The sequence below is a fragment of the Erigeron canadensis genome, chromosome 1, assembly GCF_010389155.1.
Source record: "Erigeron canadensis isolate Cc75 chromosome 1, C_canadensis_v1, whole genome shotgun sequence".
Lineage (NCBI taxonomy): Eukaryota > Viridiplantae > Streptophyta > Magnoliopsida > Asterales > Asteraceae > Erigeron > Erigeron canadensis.
Genome location: NC_057761.1, coordinates 48,453,715 through 48,468,535, shown reverse-complemented (window position 1 = coordinate 48,468,535; position 14,821 = coordinate 48,453,715). Strand labels below are relative to the sequence as shown.

Below are 14,821 nucleotides of genomic sequence, written 5' to 3'. Positions count from 1 at the left end.
TGTGAACATAAAACAAATGTGAGACAGGTTACTTCACATAAAACTTGTTTATTTTCATATATTTTTTTTATTGTGTGCATAAACTAATCCCCAAAAGTTATTGTGTGCATGTCACGTAAGCAGTCAACGGGTCAACATGAAAGTGGTAACCGGCTAAGTTTTTACCCGGTAACTTTTGTTTACAATGGGACTCTTGAACAAGTTTCATGAATACAATAAAACTGACCTAGAGTTCGTATACACAATAACTTTTCAGATTAGATTAGTTAACTGTATTCCGGTGCACTTAACCCTTTTATTTTACCCGTTTGAAATTGCCACTTCTATTCATAGGTATCGGATGAAATCTGATTCTTAAGTTATCAGCGAAATATATTTTCACAGAGAGAAAAAAAAAAAACAACCCGTCAACCGATTGAATTTCAGCAAAGGTGAAGCTGCAATTTAATAGAAAAGGTTCTAAACTAAACTTTCATACTATCTTTGGACAAAAAAAAGGCATAGGGGATTCAATGAAGATCCATCAAAGGTCGCTAAACCACCAACTATCATACAAGAATTTACCAAAGCATCAAAACAAATGAACCGGTGATTTGCGGCATCTCTAAGGTAGCAATGTACAGATGATTTTCTGCAAAACCGTAATACCAATTTATTTATTAGGTTACCATTTATGCATAGTAAAAAATAATATGTTAAGAAGGCCTCATACGAGCTTGGCTGATCTCACTCATTTTGCAAACAAACTAATCCCAAGGTGACTCACTTTGCGAGACCAAAGTAATAGCAGGTGAACCTTCGTGGCCACTAGGTGGTTTATACCAAGGATAGAACTTGCGACCTCTACACACTGAGGCACAAGTCCGTGCCAATGGACCACCACCCTAGTAGTTTACAATAATATAGTTATATGTTGTTACTTATAGATTGATTCACATAATAATTTGTAAAGTTATACTATAAGAATATATGCCTTACACATATACTTACAAGGAATTTCAGGCAAGACTGCAACGTTGGTGAGAACTATTGACAAAAACACTCTTCCTTGGCAGCCAGTCTATGAAGCTTTATTCTCATTTTCGTTTAAGGTCGGACAACTGTTTTTTCAACTCACCTTCTTGTTGCTAAAATGAGACACAATAAAGAACGAAATAAATGGAAGAAAGTTCGTGAGTTCCAACATCATTTCGTATTAGTAAATATAAGCTCAAGTCGTTCTAACCTTGTGAAATGCATTCCAACACTTCTTGGACCTTGATTGTAGTAAAGACCATTCCATGGCCATGTCATATTCAATAGTATTTGGCTGTGAAAAATGTGAGGTCGATACAGCTTCATCCTATAACAGATCATGAGTCAACAAAAAATATATAAAGATGCATCTGTGTGTGTGTGTGTGTGAGAGAGAGAGAGAGAGAGACAGAGAGAGAACCATCTCGCGATTATTTTGGATTCTAGCCTTATCAACGACAAGGTGGCCAAAAAATTTAGAATTTTTCTTTGTTGATAGAGGAGGACAACGGGTACCGACAAGAGGCCTGGGAATAAAAAAGAGAGAATGAGATAGACAATAATGCTAATCCATAGCATCATCATAAAAAGAAAAACTAAATAAATAAAAAGAGATCCTCAAATCTTGAGTAAACTAAAATCTATTAGCATCAAATACTCCAAAAAGATATACTCTTGATGTGCTTGAATATTTACCTTCCATATGTTACTAACATCAAGCAATCTTCATCCAATTTTCTAAGGACCTTCTGTGCAACTTCTTTTGTCCTTAGTAAAATAAGAGCTTGAGCTAAAAAATGGAAGTTTAGAAGTTTAGTTTCCTCTGATATATAAAATACAACTATGCAAGTAGATACAATTTATTTAAATGTAGTCTTAAGGACCGAGATCTTTCTCCTAAAAACGAATGCAACATCAATGATGGTATAGTGCCCAAACTAACATGTGAAATGATCATATATCTTCACCCCCTGTTTTATCCAAAACATACTGATACGGATCAAGAGGCCCAGTGGGTTGGGCCGAAAGAAGAGAGGGAGGTTAAGTGATTATTATTATTATTATTATTATTATTATTATTATTATTATTATTATTATTATTATTATTATTATTACTACTACGAGTATTATTATTATTATTAATCATGATTATTATTAGTGACTTGTGCACCAAGTTAGTGTGGAGAATTATCATTAATTGTTCTTAAGAACTTAGGGCCGCTGAGGCATTAATCCAGAAAACGGGGCTACTAGAGCTTACCCAGATTATCTTTAATTGCTTCAGCCGACTTCAATCGGTTTAGTTTTTGTATATAATCTTCTGTTTACTTGTTCTATCTTGTTCTTGTTCTGTTACTTATTGCTGTTAGTTGTGTGCGGGTTTGTGGTGAATTTGTGTCCAGAATTCAGTTGGTATTCATCACATACCATAATGTAGACTAGATATTGCACTAAGAATTCCTTCTTTAAAAATATGATGCAATGTCAATGATAATATGTCAATCATGCAAAATAATTATATATCTCCATTCCTGTTTTAACCAATACATACCATAATGTTGGCTAGATACTGCAGTGCGCTGTAGAACCTTTGCTTCACACTTTTCCGTAAAAGCATGCCAAATAATATCCTGTAATTAAAGCCAAAACAATCAATACCTACAATAGTCTTGAGAAAAACATTCTTGAATCCTGAACATTTCATTGACTCGATCAGCTTGAAGACGATATGAGGTACTTGGTCAACTCAAGCCGGAGTACCATACAAAATAATTTTTTGTGTTGATAAAAAAAATGCATAACATATACCTCGACTTCCTCTGAGGTATAACTTGGGTCCACATTGTGGAGAAGGATCGCTGTTCCTTGATCATATGCATTCTTCAATCTATCTTCCCAAGGCTAGATGAAAATAATATCAAATGAAAAGCAGATTGAGAATACTGATATGGAAGATCAATAAATATTGTAACAGTGTTTACTGGAAATGATGACGAAATTTTAAAAGGAAAAATTGCAGAAGAATACTTACAAGTCTCTTAAACCAGCTTGATTCCTGTAAGAATTTAACGAAAACTATGTCAGTAAATAACCAAAAAAAGTATCCATTAACGTCAAATACAGATAAACATCAACACTGATACAAATTTTTTCCAAAGAAACAGAAATAATTGTTAAAAGATGTCATGCATGTCACATCCGTTAATGCGAGTAGTTTAGCATTTCAACCAAAAATACAATCTGTTGCCACGATAACCCATCTCCATAAACGACTATGTTTTCAACATTAACTAAAAATCCAAAACAGTCCACATGACCAGAACAAATGCATTGATAATTTGATAACAGAAAGATAATCAGTATGCATACTTAGCCATACCACACTATATAAGATGCTGTCAAATGAGATGAAAATATTTTTTTTTTGTTGCTTACACTTTTGTATGTTGAGGACTTGAGGTGATCGTTTCTTTATATACACAAAAAAAATATCATGTTAAGGGCAACAATTCATCCCCAATAAGGCAAAAATGCATTCAAACAAAATTTTCTTAAAGAGATCCCACCCATCAGCAATCTATTCTTCGGACAGAATTTAAGATTATTATGTCAAACAAACATACCAGCGGGTTCAGACCCGTTTTGCATTCAAATCTTTCCAATTACCATCATAAACAAGTAAACCAGTAATATCAAGGAAGCTTGCAAACTCCAGTATAAGTACTGAGTTCTATCACTGGTTAAGATGACACGACAGCCAAAATGTTCAAATAAATAACAAAAGAAAGATTACAGAAGAGATTGCAGTTGGTAAAGTTATTATATCTACAGATGTGCAAGGTTCAGCTGAAATAATACTCCAAACTGACCAAAAAACTAGTTTGAATTGCCCCATTATTTAAGTTTAAATAATGTAAGAGATTTACCTCAGCAGGCAAATCTAACTATGGATGTTAAAGAACAGATCTTACTAACGCTGTCTAAAAAGCAAACAAATAAACCAAAAATAAATTGTAAATAATACAAAGCATATGAACCAAATAGTAACAAAGATTCACATTGATTTTACCTAGGTCACTCAAACTTACACGGTTGGCACGCCATATGCCACTCAAGATTATGTAGCTAGTAATACAAGTTGCCAGTCAAAAAAATTACTCCATAAATTTCCAAAAACTGAAACAGAATTGAAACTTGAGTGGTTAAACACTTTAATCTTTTCACAGAAATCAGTTGACTGGTGGAACAATTATGAAGGGTTGGTTACTGAATAGTGACATTTCCCCAATAAAAGTTCAGTAGATATTGATTCAAAAATCAACAGTAATCAAAGAAAATTACAATGAATAAGTCAGAACTATATGGTACTAGAGAAACTTTATGAATTCTGAAGAGGAACTGCAAAATTATCTCTTCTGAGTTTCAAATAAAAGACAAAATATAATTTCAAAAAGATCTAAAAGATGCATGCGGGCAAAGGTCTAAAACCGTTCCCTATTTTATCCACTTAACATGCTCCTAACAGAACATTTATATCTATATAAAAGAAAGAGATATATATGTCCCAGTTCAGTGACTGAACTTCAAGCTAAACAGCTGCTTCAAAACATGAAACCGTGACAACCAGATGACTTGAGGATAGCCAACCAGCCTAAACTGGTTCAGTTTGTGCCATTGATTTGGATTCGTCTGAACCACACATACCCCTAGTGACCCTCCTATACAAACTCTATATTCATTTCCTACTAAACTTGTAATTCGTATCAGACGGAGTATTATAAAAAAAAATAATTCAAGAAAAATCAACTTACAACATTTGGCTTTGGACCACATTCGAATTCCTGGTGAGCGCTTTGCTTATTTCTATCAGTGGATGGATTAGGCACCTTGAAAGATTTGGTCATCGATAGCTTCCGTTTACTTTCACCGTCACCAGACTGGTCCTCTTTAGGTTCCTTGTTAGTCCCACGAGATTCCAAAACCGGTTCCAATTTTGTTTTTCCTTTAGAAGATCCAACTTTTGGTACCAAATCTTTCCTGTTACTGCCATTGGTATTAATCCCCTTCTTAATATCTGTCATTTTTGGAGCACAATCATCTCTTGTTTTCTTTAATATACTGCATTCTATATCATCGGCCACTTTTACTGAAGTCTTGCCATTCTTTTGGACTTCAGTTGTGCCAGCTATTCTGGTAGCTTTCAAATTAACATCAGCTGGTAGCTTGTCTTCATGTCTGAACTTACTATCAACGTTGGATTTCTTGGAGGATGTATCCATTAATCTCTCAGGGTCCCTAGGAACTTCAACTTCAACATGTTTCTCCGGTGGCTTTTCATCATCAGATTTAAGTTTCTTAAAGGGGCGATCAGGTAATTTATCAGATCCTGTAGGAGTCTTGTTTCTCTCATTAGCTTCCACATTATCAGCCATATCAGTTTTACCAATCTCTGAATTTGTGCCGGATGTTCTCGCAGATTTTAAATTATTAACAGTGGGCGATGACTTATCTTCAAGTTTTGATTTACCATCAACCGGTAGTTTGATAGAATTCACAAGCTTGGATTTCTTGGAGGGCATGTCCACCAATCTCTCAGATTCTTGAGCAACTTTGAGTTCAGCATGTTTTTCCTCGGGTAACTTTTTATCATCGGGCTTAAGTTTCTTCAAGGGACGATCTTGTAATTTATCATACTCTGTAAGGGTCATGTTCCTTTTCAACACGCTTGGATTATCTTTGTCTTGAGATTCATCTTTTGCAGCCCCCTTAAGCTTGTTAGATATGGTTACTGTTAAAGACTGATTTTGATCATTAGGGATAGTAGTATTTGGGTTTTCCTCCTTCCTGTCAGAGGTACCATCAGGGGAAGGGCTGATACTTTCACCATCCTTTCGGTTAAAGACATATTTAACTGTAGAAAAATCAAAGGAAAAATATAAGAATTCATATCCCGAGATCTACATCTAATTTGAAAGTTAAATATTTAGGTAAGAATAGTTGGAAGACATACTGTCAATCCCACCAACTGCATTGTCCATCTTATCCAATATAGTACAGCTTTGAACATCAAATGTACGATAGAATATGAAGTCGGCCGCTTTAAGTTCATCATCTGATGGTTGAGGGTTCCTATTGTCTTTCGAGATGCAAACAACATTACATGGACCAGCAATTGCTTCCTGGTCAATTAATGACAAGAATTAAACAAAATGGTAACTCTGGTATGAAATGCATGTCCAAGCAACATAAAGGAGTTGGAAGAATTTAGATTATTTTTAGTACCTAGCAAGATGAATAAGGAGACGTAATTGTGCAAATATAATCTAAGAATGAGCATAAAATAGTCATATATGAATGAAAGTCACAGTAGGCTATTTTCCTTTCGGAATTTACTAACCATAGCACTTAAGGCTGTGTATAAGCTTACCATACATGAAAAGTAAACATTAAATAATCAGTAACATAACATAAGGTTTCCATAAAAATGGAAATTCGGTGTTCATTAATTGTTCAATTTTTATTTATGGTGGCTACAGTTAGCCAATCCCTTTTCTTTCTACCACCTTTACTGCGTCTTTGTCCCCACATCATCAATGTATATTGTAGTTGCTTTAGTGGGAGGAAACCACTACAATGCCACCTTAATCGATGATTCAACACGCAATGTATGGGTAAAATTTCTTAAGCATAGATATGATGCTTTTGATACTTTTAAGAAATGGAAAATTTTTATTGAAAGTGAAACTAATTTGAAGGTAAAGGCTTTGAAGTCCGACAACAGAGACGAACATGTCGGTAAATAATCCGTTGATTATTGTGTTGAACATGGTATTCCATTGATTAATAGAGTCACGGGGACACTGTTAGGAATAAAACTGCACACACACACACAATAGGAACCAGAAAAATAACAAGAATGAAGGACACGAGAGATTTAACGTGGTATCTCACACTAAACTGTGTGAACTAATCCACGGGCTGCAACTAGAATATATTATTAAAGCTTTCTGCCTCTCACTCTCGTGATGAGAAATTACAAGTACGTAACAATATATTTATAATAAACAGATTAGGGTTAGTGACTTAATCTCCAAGTTACCAAGCAACCAGGCCTAAATTAATTAAGGGGGGCCTGTTAGCCTTCTAAACTAGGCTGGCCTATCAAGTCTCCATAAACCCAACAGACACCTCATCAAAACGGGGTTGTAGAAAGGATGAACTAAATATTGAATGAAAGAGCCAGAAGCATGAAATTAAATGCAGGGTTACCAAAGATTAACTCGGTTTCTGAGTACTATTGGGATACAAAATGCCACAAGAAGTTGTGACATACAAACACCAAACGATCTTTGGGTGTAGTGCATATGTATGAATCAAGACAGAGACAAGCTAGATGCAGAAGCCAAGAAATATACTTTCATTGGTTTTGGGTCTAATAAATGGGCTATAGGCGTCGAGATTCAGAAAGCATAAAAGTAGTTCGAAGTAAACATGCCACCTTTAACAAGGCTGAATTATATAAAGACATATCAAACTCAAAGGTTTAGAAACAACGGGTAGAGTTCGAGACGAGAACTAGTAACCCGAAAGCTAAATCGGTCCCTTAATCAATTACATAACCCAAAAATGTCGACACATAATTTGAGTTTGAAGCTGGTGGTGATGATGAAGAAGAGGAAGCTTCAAATAGTGGGAGTACACGTTTAGATGAAGTAGAGCGCCACTACCAAACACTACCACAACAACGTGAAGAGAATGATCATTGGGTTAGGAGATCTACCATAGTTACAAAGCCAGTTCAAAGGTAGGATCCTTCGGCTAATTACATTCTTTTGGCTAAAAATGGTGAACGAGACACTTACACAGAAGGAGTCAAGGCGAAAGATTCTCTCCAATGGGAGAATGCTATGAAGGAAGAGATGGGTTATCTTGAAAAGAACAAAACTTGGGTTTTGGTAAAACTTCCGCAGATTAAGAGAGCATTACAGAATAAATGGATTTACAGGGTCAAAGAAAAACACGTTAGGCCTAAACGCTTCAAAGCTCATTTAGTTGTCAAAGGGGTTTCAACTAGAAAAAGGGGGTTAATTATGATGAGATCATCACTTCGGTTGTGAAGATGACTACCAAAAGTTACATCTAGAGCAGCTAGATGTTACAACTTTTCTACATGGTGATGTAAATGAAGACATTTATATGGCAAAATCGGATGGATTTCAGCTTGTCGGAAAAGAATGATTGGGTATGCAAATTGAAGATGAGTTTGTATGGTCTGAAGTAGGCCCCTAGACAGTGGTCCCTGAAGTTCGATAACTTCATGGAAAGGTCCGAGTTAAGAAGATGATGAATGGATTATTGTTGTTACTTGAAGAAATTCAAGAACTCTTATATCATTTTGCTACTATATGTTGATGATACGGTGATTGTTGGAATTGATATGCATGAAATCAACAAGTTGAAGAGACGGATGTCCCATGAGTTCAAGGTGAAAGACTAGGTCCAGCCAGACAGGTATTGGAATGAGCAACTCCAAAAATAGGACAGGCGGTTCTCTAACCTTGTCCCAAGAAAAATACCCTATTGGGATCTCATTTGGTCCTCACCAAAAGATTAGTCTCCTAAAGAGAAAAAAGGGAGAAGAGAGATGGCGAAGGTTCCATATGCATGAGGAGTTGGGAGTCTTATATATGCAAATGGTTTGCACCCGACCAGATATTGCTCATGTTGTGGGGGTTCAGTCGATCCAGTCTAATCCGGAAAAAGAACATTCGAAAGGGGTTAAGTGGATTCTTCGTTATCTAAAGGGTACTCAGAATATGGGGTTTTGTTTCAAGGGAAAGGATGTTATACTCAGAGGTTATACTAATTTTGATGTGGGTGAATGTAAGGTACATCTTTACATTGGGAGGTACAACCATAAGTTGGATGTTCAGACTTCAGAAAAGTGCGGCTTTACAACACAAAGCCGAAATTGTATATGCAGTTGCAGAAGCAAGCAAAGAACTAATTTGGTTGAAGACTTTTCTTGAAAAGTGAAGCAACAGCTAATTACTCACTAAATTGCGACAATGAGAGTGTTGTTAAATTGGCGAAAAATTCAGTCCATCATGGGAAGACAAAGCACATCGGGGATGAGGTATTAGTTTGTCAAAGATGTGATTAGTGAAGGAACTACCAGTCTAAAGAACATCTCAAGTGCTAGTAATCCAATAAATATGTTTACCAAGTCTGTGGTCCTGAGCTCACCTTCAGGTTAACCGATAAAAAGGTTGGGGGTAACTAAGGCGCATAGTTGTCAAAAGCGAAGGCGACCTCAAAGCGCAAAGACCCCAAATAGGGCGAAGGCGACAGGCGCAAAAAAGCGCACGCCCAGAAGAAAAAAAAAGCGCACTAAGTAGATAAATATAATATATTTAATATAGTGAAAAATAATAGTAAAAATAAACTTCTTCAACCAAAAACTTCAAATTATTAGACTATTATAAAAATATATATTACAAAAACCATAATTTATTACATAAAAATAATATAATGGATTACCTTTTTTTTTGGTCTTCTAATGAATATAAATAAATCATGATATTCTCTTTTCTCTCTCACCTTTCCCCCACCCCACTATATTCTGTCTTATTCCCCCCAATTTATATTTAATCTATCTTCTTTTATCTTCTTAAACAACTATGGTCACTCAATTTGGCCGGAAAACATTAGATCTAGCCACGATTTGGCCGAATCTTAGAATGATTTGGTCGAATCTTGACCCATTTGACCATTTTGACCGTTGTTGACCACCAGAGTTGACCGTCGTTGACCGCCTTTTCATGGTCGACTTGCGCCTGGGGTCTGGAGGTGCGCCTCGCCTGCCTTTTGCGCCTAGGCCCTCGCCTTTGACAACACTGCTAAGGCGTGTTGAAAAACAACATGGGTTCTTATTATAGATGTACCGAAGACAATAAACATGGTTCAATTCGAGGTCCGATGACAGTAAGTGGGAGATTGTTGGTCGGATCGTCTTAGGCCCACTTGGAAGAGTTGTGTGTGTGTAAGTTGAACCGGGCTCCTGGCATCCCATTCAACTCTCCTTAGTCACTTATGTGTAACTTACTAACTTTGCATTGAAAAGGCACTTTAGAACACAAATCCTAACTCTCTTCCAATTTTCGTTCCCAGGTCTCTTAATTGCCTAATTATATCCATATGCTACTGCAAAAGGCCAAACCCGCTACTCAACCTACAAATTTGAGTCTGACATGGGCAAGATGACATCCCATTAAGCTTGATGTCAAATCTATTAACCTTAAAATAAAGCCTATTGAAGACATGTTGACCCCAAATGAAATCTATCACTTGACACACTCTATTTTCTTCCTTGCATATATCGCCATTCCGATAAAAAAAGAAAAAGCACCATAAATACTCTCCTAAGTTTATCATCCCTACTCCCCTAGGTTTATCATCCTTTTTCGCATCTATATTACCTAACTTTCATCTCCTAGGTTATCTAGTTCATATTCCAAATTGTTTATTGATTTGAATATGATAACGCATATTCGAGACATGTCAACGCTACAAAAATAATAGATCACCCACAATGTCTTAAAGTCATGCGCATGTTTAATATCACAAAACTTTCGAGATGTTCACCATGACAATTCTATAGTATCACAAATTCAAACTATCATCAAAGGCATTTAATACTTACACGGTTTACGATGTAAAAGTAATCTAGCTTATTGCAAACTTAAGAAACAAATACTCAAGAAAAACTCTAACTTTTGACGGCTTGAGAGCTTGTAACTTGACGTCAATAAGTTTATGACGTGTCTATAACATGGGGTTCTTAGTTTTTTTGAAGGGAAGGAAAGGATGTAAACAAATAGGGAACATAAGGAAAGAAAGATCTTACTTAACTTTCTTTTCCAATTTTCCCATTTCTGGGTATCTAAGTTTTGTTGCCAAAACCATATATGTGTCCCCTTTGCTTCCTTTGTCTTCCTTTCCTTTCCTTGAAAAAATAAGCTTATGACAACAATCTTTTTTAGCATATGTTCCTTTCCTTACAAAAACTCCCCAACACAACATACTATTTCACTACTTGCGTATATTTAGCATGAATCAACTTGAAAAGGTTATATGATAATGGAAAAATAAATGTGTGAAAGCTTGTTTACCAAAGGATTCATATTTGCCAAACCAACACCTTCACCGGATGCAAAAAGAATTTCATTTTCGAGGGTCTTGGTCTCTCCAAGCCACGTGGATATCTCCTCCGGCCGGAAAAACCAATGGACTTTAACTTTCTTTGACTTGTCTGGACACTCCCATATTTTCGTCAACATGCCAATAAAAGGCTCTTCTATGCCTTCTTTGTACATATACACACAATCATATAATGAGTACTTCACTCCATCATATATGAAAGATTCATAAAATTGAACCTTTCTATTTTTCCCACCAACACCTCTCTTCGTAAGCCACTTAAATTCGAGGTTAGCATCTTCACTAACTTTTTCCATAGAAATCGTAGTTCTCTACTCTCTACGAACTTGAAGGTCGACCAAAGTTTCTAAACCTGAAAAAACACACGACATAATTGAGCAAATATATAAAATCGACAAGGATCATTTTGATCAAATTGATAGACCCTCTCACAAAAAATAGATATGTCTAAAGTTCAGCGAACCTGAACCGAGAAACCTAAAACAACCTATGTATGTTTTAACCAAAAAATAATATGTTGGACCTACACTTAAACTTAATTTACACTCACAATGCATTAATTATGATATAACCTCAATAATCAAGATTTAATAAAGGTGAAGCTTATGTAAGATTCCATTTGCCATGTTACAAAAAGAATAAGTATTATGTTTGTAAACAGTCTAAAAGCGTTAGGGCAATTTGAAAAGAGTTTTAAACTTCAATGTAACAAACGCTGAAGCCATGTGTTTAGGTTTCCCTTGTAACACCCCCGCCTTATTACGACCACAATAACGTTTGTTTTGCCCTTCAATGCACATTTTTGCTTTTGGCCACATCACAAGAGCTTCCCAATAGGTCACCTCTAACTAATCGTCTACTCTACTTGTCTACTTCACCTTTGAAACACGGCTTCACAGCTTGGCAACATAATTCCAAAGGAATTTGTAGGGTAACGTGTTACGTCATGTAAAGCCGAAATATTACTTACAATCCTAAGGGTTTCTCAACGAGCTTATTAGAAAGATTTAGAAATGATAATGAGAAAACTATCGAATACACAATTTCATATTTGATATAAAATATCTTTATTATAAACGCAATTATATTTCGTAAAGGCTCACGTCATAACTGCGAAGCTTTATAAAAAAAAGGAAAATGGATGGGAACCCTCTGGTCCCATGTACCGTTTTGGTGTATATAACGCGAAATCCAAATTATCAAAGGCTTACTATGATGTCCTTTATGTAATTGATCTATAAATTTGGATCGCGATTGATTTCATTTCGACGACTATTAAGGATACATCCACATCTTTAAATAATTCAAAACTCCAGTCATGCTTTGGTTACTAAAGATCAACAATGAGAGACCATAAGTATGAAGGTGGTGATCAACAACCTTAGTAAGGCTTATTTTGTTAGATAAAGCAATCAACCGTTTTTGTTTGGATTTACTTAGAAGAGGTAAGAGGATCTCTATAATAATCACCCGATTATGGATCCATGCATTGCATCATACCTCGTGATTATATAATTTATAACATCGTAAGTATCTAAAAATGAATGTGCGCTTTTAATTTATTATACCCATGCACACTAAAAGAGTTAACATATTGGTAACCTAAAAGTAGGCTTAATCATAATTATCTTAAGCGATTTGAGTCAAATTAGACCTAGAATGTGGCAACTAGGTTATTAACTCATAAGCATGCTTGAATATGACTTTAACTTGCAAATAAAAGAATGACTAGTTTTGAATTGGATCAACTCTGAAAACACATTTTCTTAAAAGAAATGAGAAACACACAAGCATGATAATGCTTCGGCACTTCATAGTTGACAATATCAACCTCTAGAGTCACCAACTGTATCCCTTCGTTCATATTCGTATGTTTATCTATGTAAATTCAAATGATGAAAATTTATAAAATGCCAAAATCCCTTACATCAGTAGTTACAATCTTGTAATAAACATAAGTCATCTATAATGTGCGCCTATACATTATGTTAACTTTGTCATACTTTTTTACTTTGTGAATTGCTTTTGGCATTATATCTATGTTCGGGATTAATGCTCAAAGAGTTTGTAAATTTTAACACTTAATACTTGTCTTTGACTATGAAGTACTAAAATCTAACACACTTCATTGACCCAAGCCAATGAATCATTGGTCTAGAGAAAGGTGAGGCGCCACATTTTAATAGTCCACCTTTTTAACATTCTTATCAGAACCCCACATCAACAAAAAAAAAAAATGTTAGCTAATTTCGGGAAAGGTGAAATATGTGGCCTCATAAGTACATAATTATATCGCACCATGTACAATTGGTGAGATACTTCACTAAGGATGAATGTTCATGTGACGAGAAGCATACCATTAACTAAATAGGTAATAAGTGTATATGTAGCTGATAAACTATACTTGATTTCTCGAGTTACATTACCTATCTACTCTATTTTCTCTCCATGCTCATATTAGATCAGAAAATTTTTAAGGACATCATCTACCTTATATCACAATTTGTAAAATTCATAATGTATGTATGCAAAGTTCACAATAAAATTCAAACAGGTTTTTTCCTAACATGAACAAACAAAAACTTCAATATAAGTACAAAATATATATGAAATTAACAAATATAGATATAAAATACATATATGTGAACTAAAATTATACCTATTTTATAATAACTATAACTCCAAATTTGCAATATTATATTTAATAATTTTAATCGAATAATATGCTAAGAATAATAATAATCGGAAAATACCTGGCTGACGGCCGCGGGGTGGTGGCGCAACGCAGATTAGACGGCGCGAAGCAAACCCTAATTTGTGCTTATTCGATTAAAATTTTGGGGTGGTTTTCGAAAAAAATAAAATCAGTTTTAGAAAGAAGAAGCCGTAAATATATATACGGATACGGATGTAGAGGGTAGTTAAATGTGTGACGTGTGTTAGTGAGTGAGTGTATCGTGTGTGATAAACACAACATAAAACATCTCCCGGTTGAGCAATAAACATAAAACGTACAATCTCCGTCTCCCTCTTTAATAAAAGGGAAAAGAGAAGGGAATTGAATAAATCCTAAAAACAAATGCAATTCACTTATTTTAGAAGAAAATTTTATAATGATTTATTATTTTTCTTTGAATAAAAACACCTTAATCTACACTTTTATACTATCTTATAAAGTATTTTGTCATTTTTTAAAATCTCAAAAGATGATTTGAACTACCTAAATTATCCTCTTCTTTTTTCACTAATTTAAACATTTCTACCTAATATACTTATAATACCCTTAAATCTCAACCACTCATTTTCTTATCTCTCCTCAAATCTCAATCACTCATTTTTTCTCTTTCCTCCGTAAATTATTTTATTCCTTTAATTCATTTAAAATTGTTTATCTCAAAAACCGTGATAAATTATAAAAATTGTATGGGTGTTCTTAAAATTTAATGCTCTTTCATTAGAGATGTCATTTGATATACTTTCGACAAATTTTTAAATCTGAAGGCGGAGCCCGTACGGCTAAAGCATTTGGTTATCACACGTTTTGACTTATCACCACCTATGACCTATCAACCCCACCAATCCAACA

The 14,821-nt window shown here is 35.0% G+C and overlaps 1 protein-coding gene across 2 annotated transcripts; it reads right to left on the bottom strand.

The window, feature by feature from the left end:
• Nucleotides 1–330: 330 nt before the first annotated feature.
• On the bottom strand, nt 331–14,276 carry LOC122589878 (protein ANTI-SILENCING 1). Of its 2 annotated transcripts, XM_043762217.1 has the most exons (13): nt 13,989–14,276; nt 11,187–11,587; nt 6,026–6,194; nt 4,827–5,926; nt 3,047–3,070; nt 2,824–2,916; nt 2,567–2,645; nt 1,711–1,804; nt 1,436–1,541; nt 1,226–1,342; nt 991–1,127; nt 713–884; nt 331–631 (listed from the first exon to the last, which is right to left on the bottom strand). In XM_043762217.1, the coding sequence occupies exons 2-11, from the start codon at nt 11,529–11,531 to the stop codon at nt 1,077–1,079; spliced, it is 2,178 nt and encodes a 725-aa protein (XP_043618152.1). In that variant the 5' UTR covers nt 11,532–11,587; nt 13,989–14,276; the 3' UTR covers nt 331–631; nt 713–884; nt 991–1,076. The 2 variants fall into 2 exon arrangements, with proteins under 2 accessions (XP_043618152.1, XP_043618145.1); XM_043762210.1 differs by lacking the exon at nt 713–884.
• Between the last annotated feature and the right edge of the window lie 545 nt (nt 14,277–14,821).

What these genes read in the sequence shown, in the direction of transcription:
- LOC122589878 (XM_043762217.1), bottom strand. Translation starts at nt 11,531, where the DNA reads ATGGAAAAAGTTAGTGAAGATGCTAACCTCGAATTTAAGTGGCTTACG. An exon ending in CAAGCTGGTTTAAGAGACTT is followed by an intron (nt 2,917 to 3,046) that starts GTAAGTATTCTT and finishes ATTTTCATCTAG; the next exon opens with CCTTGGGAAGATAGATTGAA. An exon ending in ATGTTAGTAACATATGGAAG is followed by an intron (nt 1,542 to 1,710) that starts GTAAATATTCAA and finishes TTTTATTCCCAG; the next exon opens with GCCTCTTGTCGGTACCCGTT.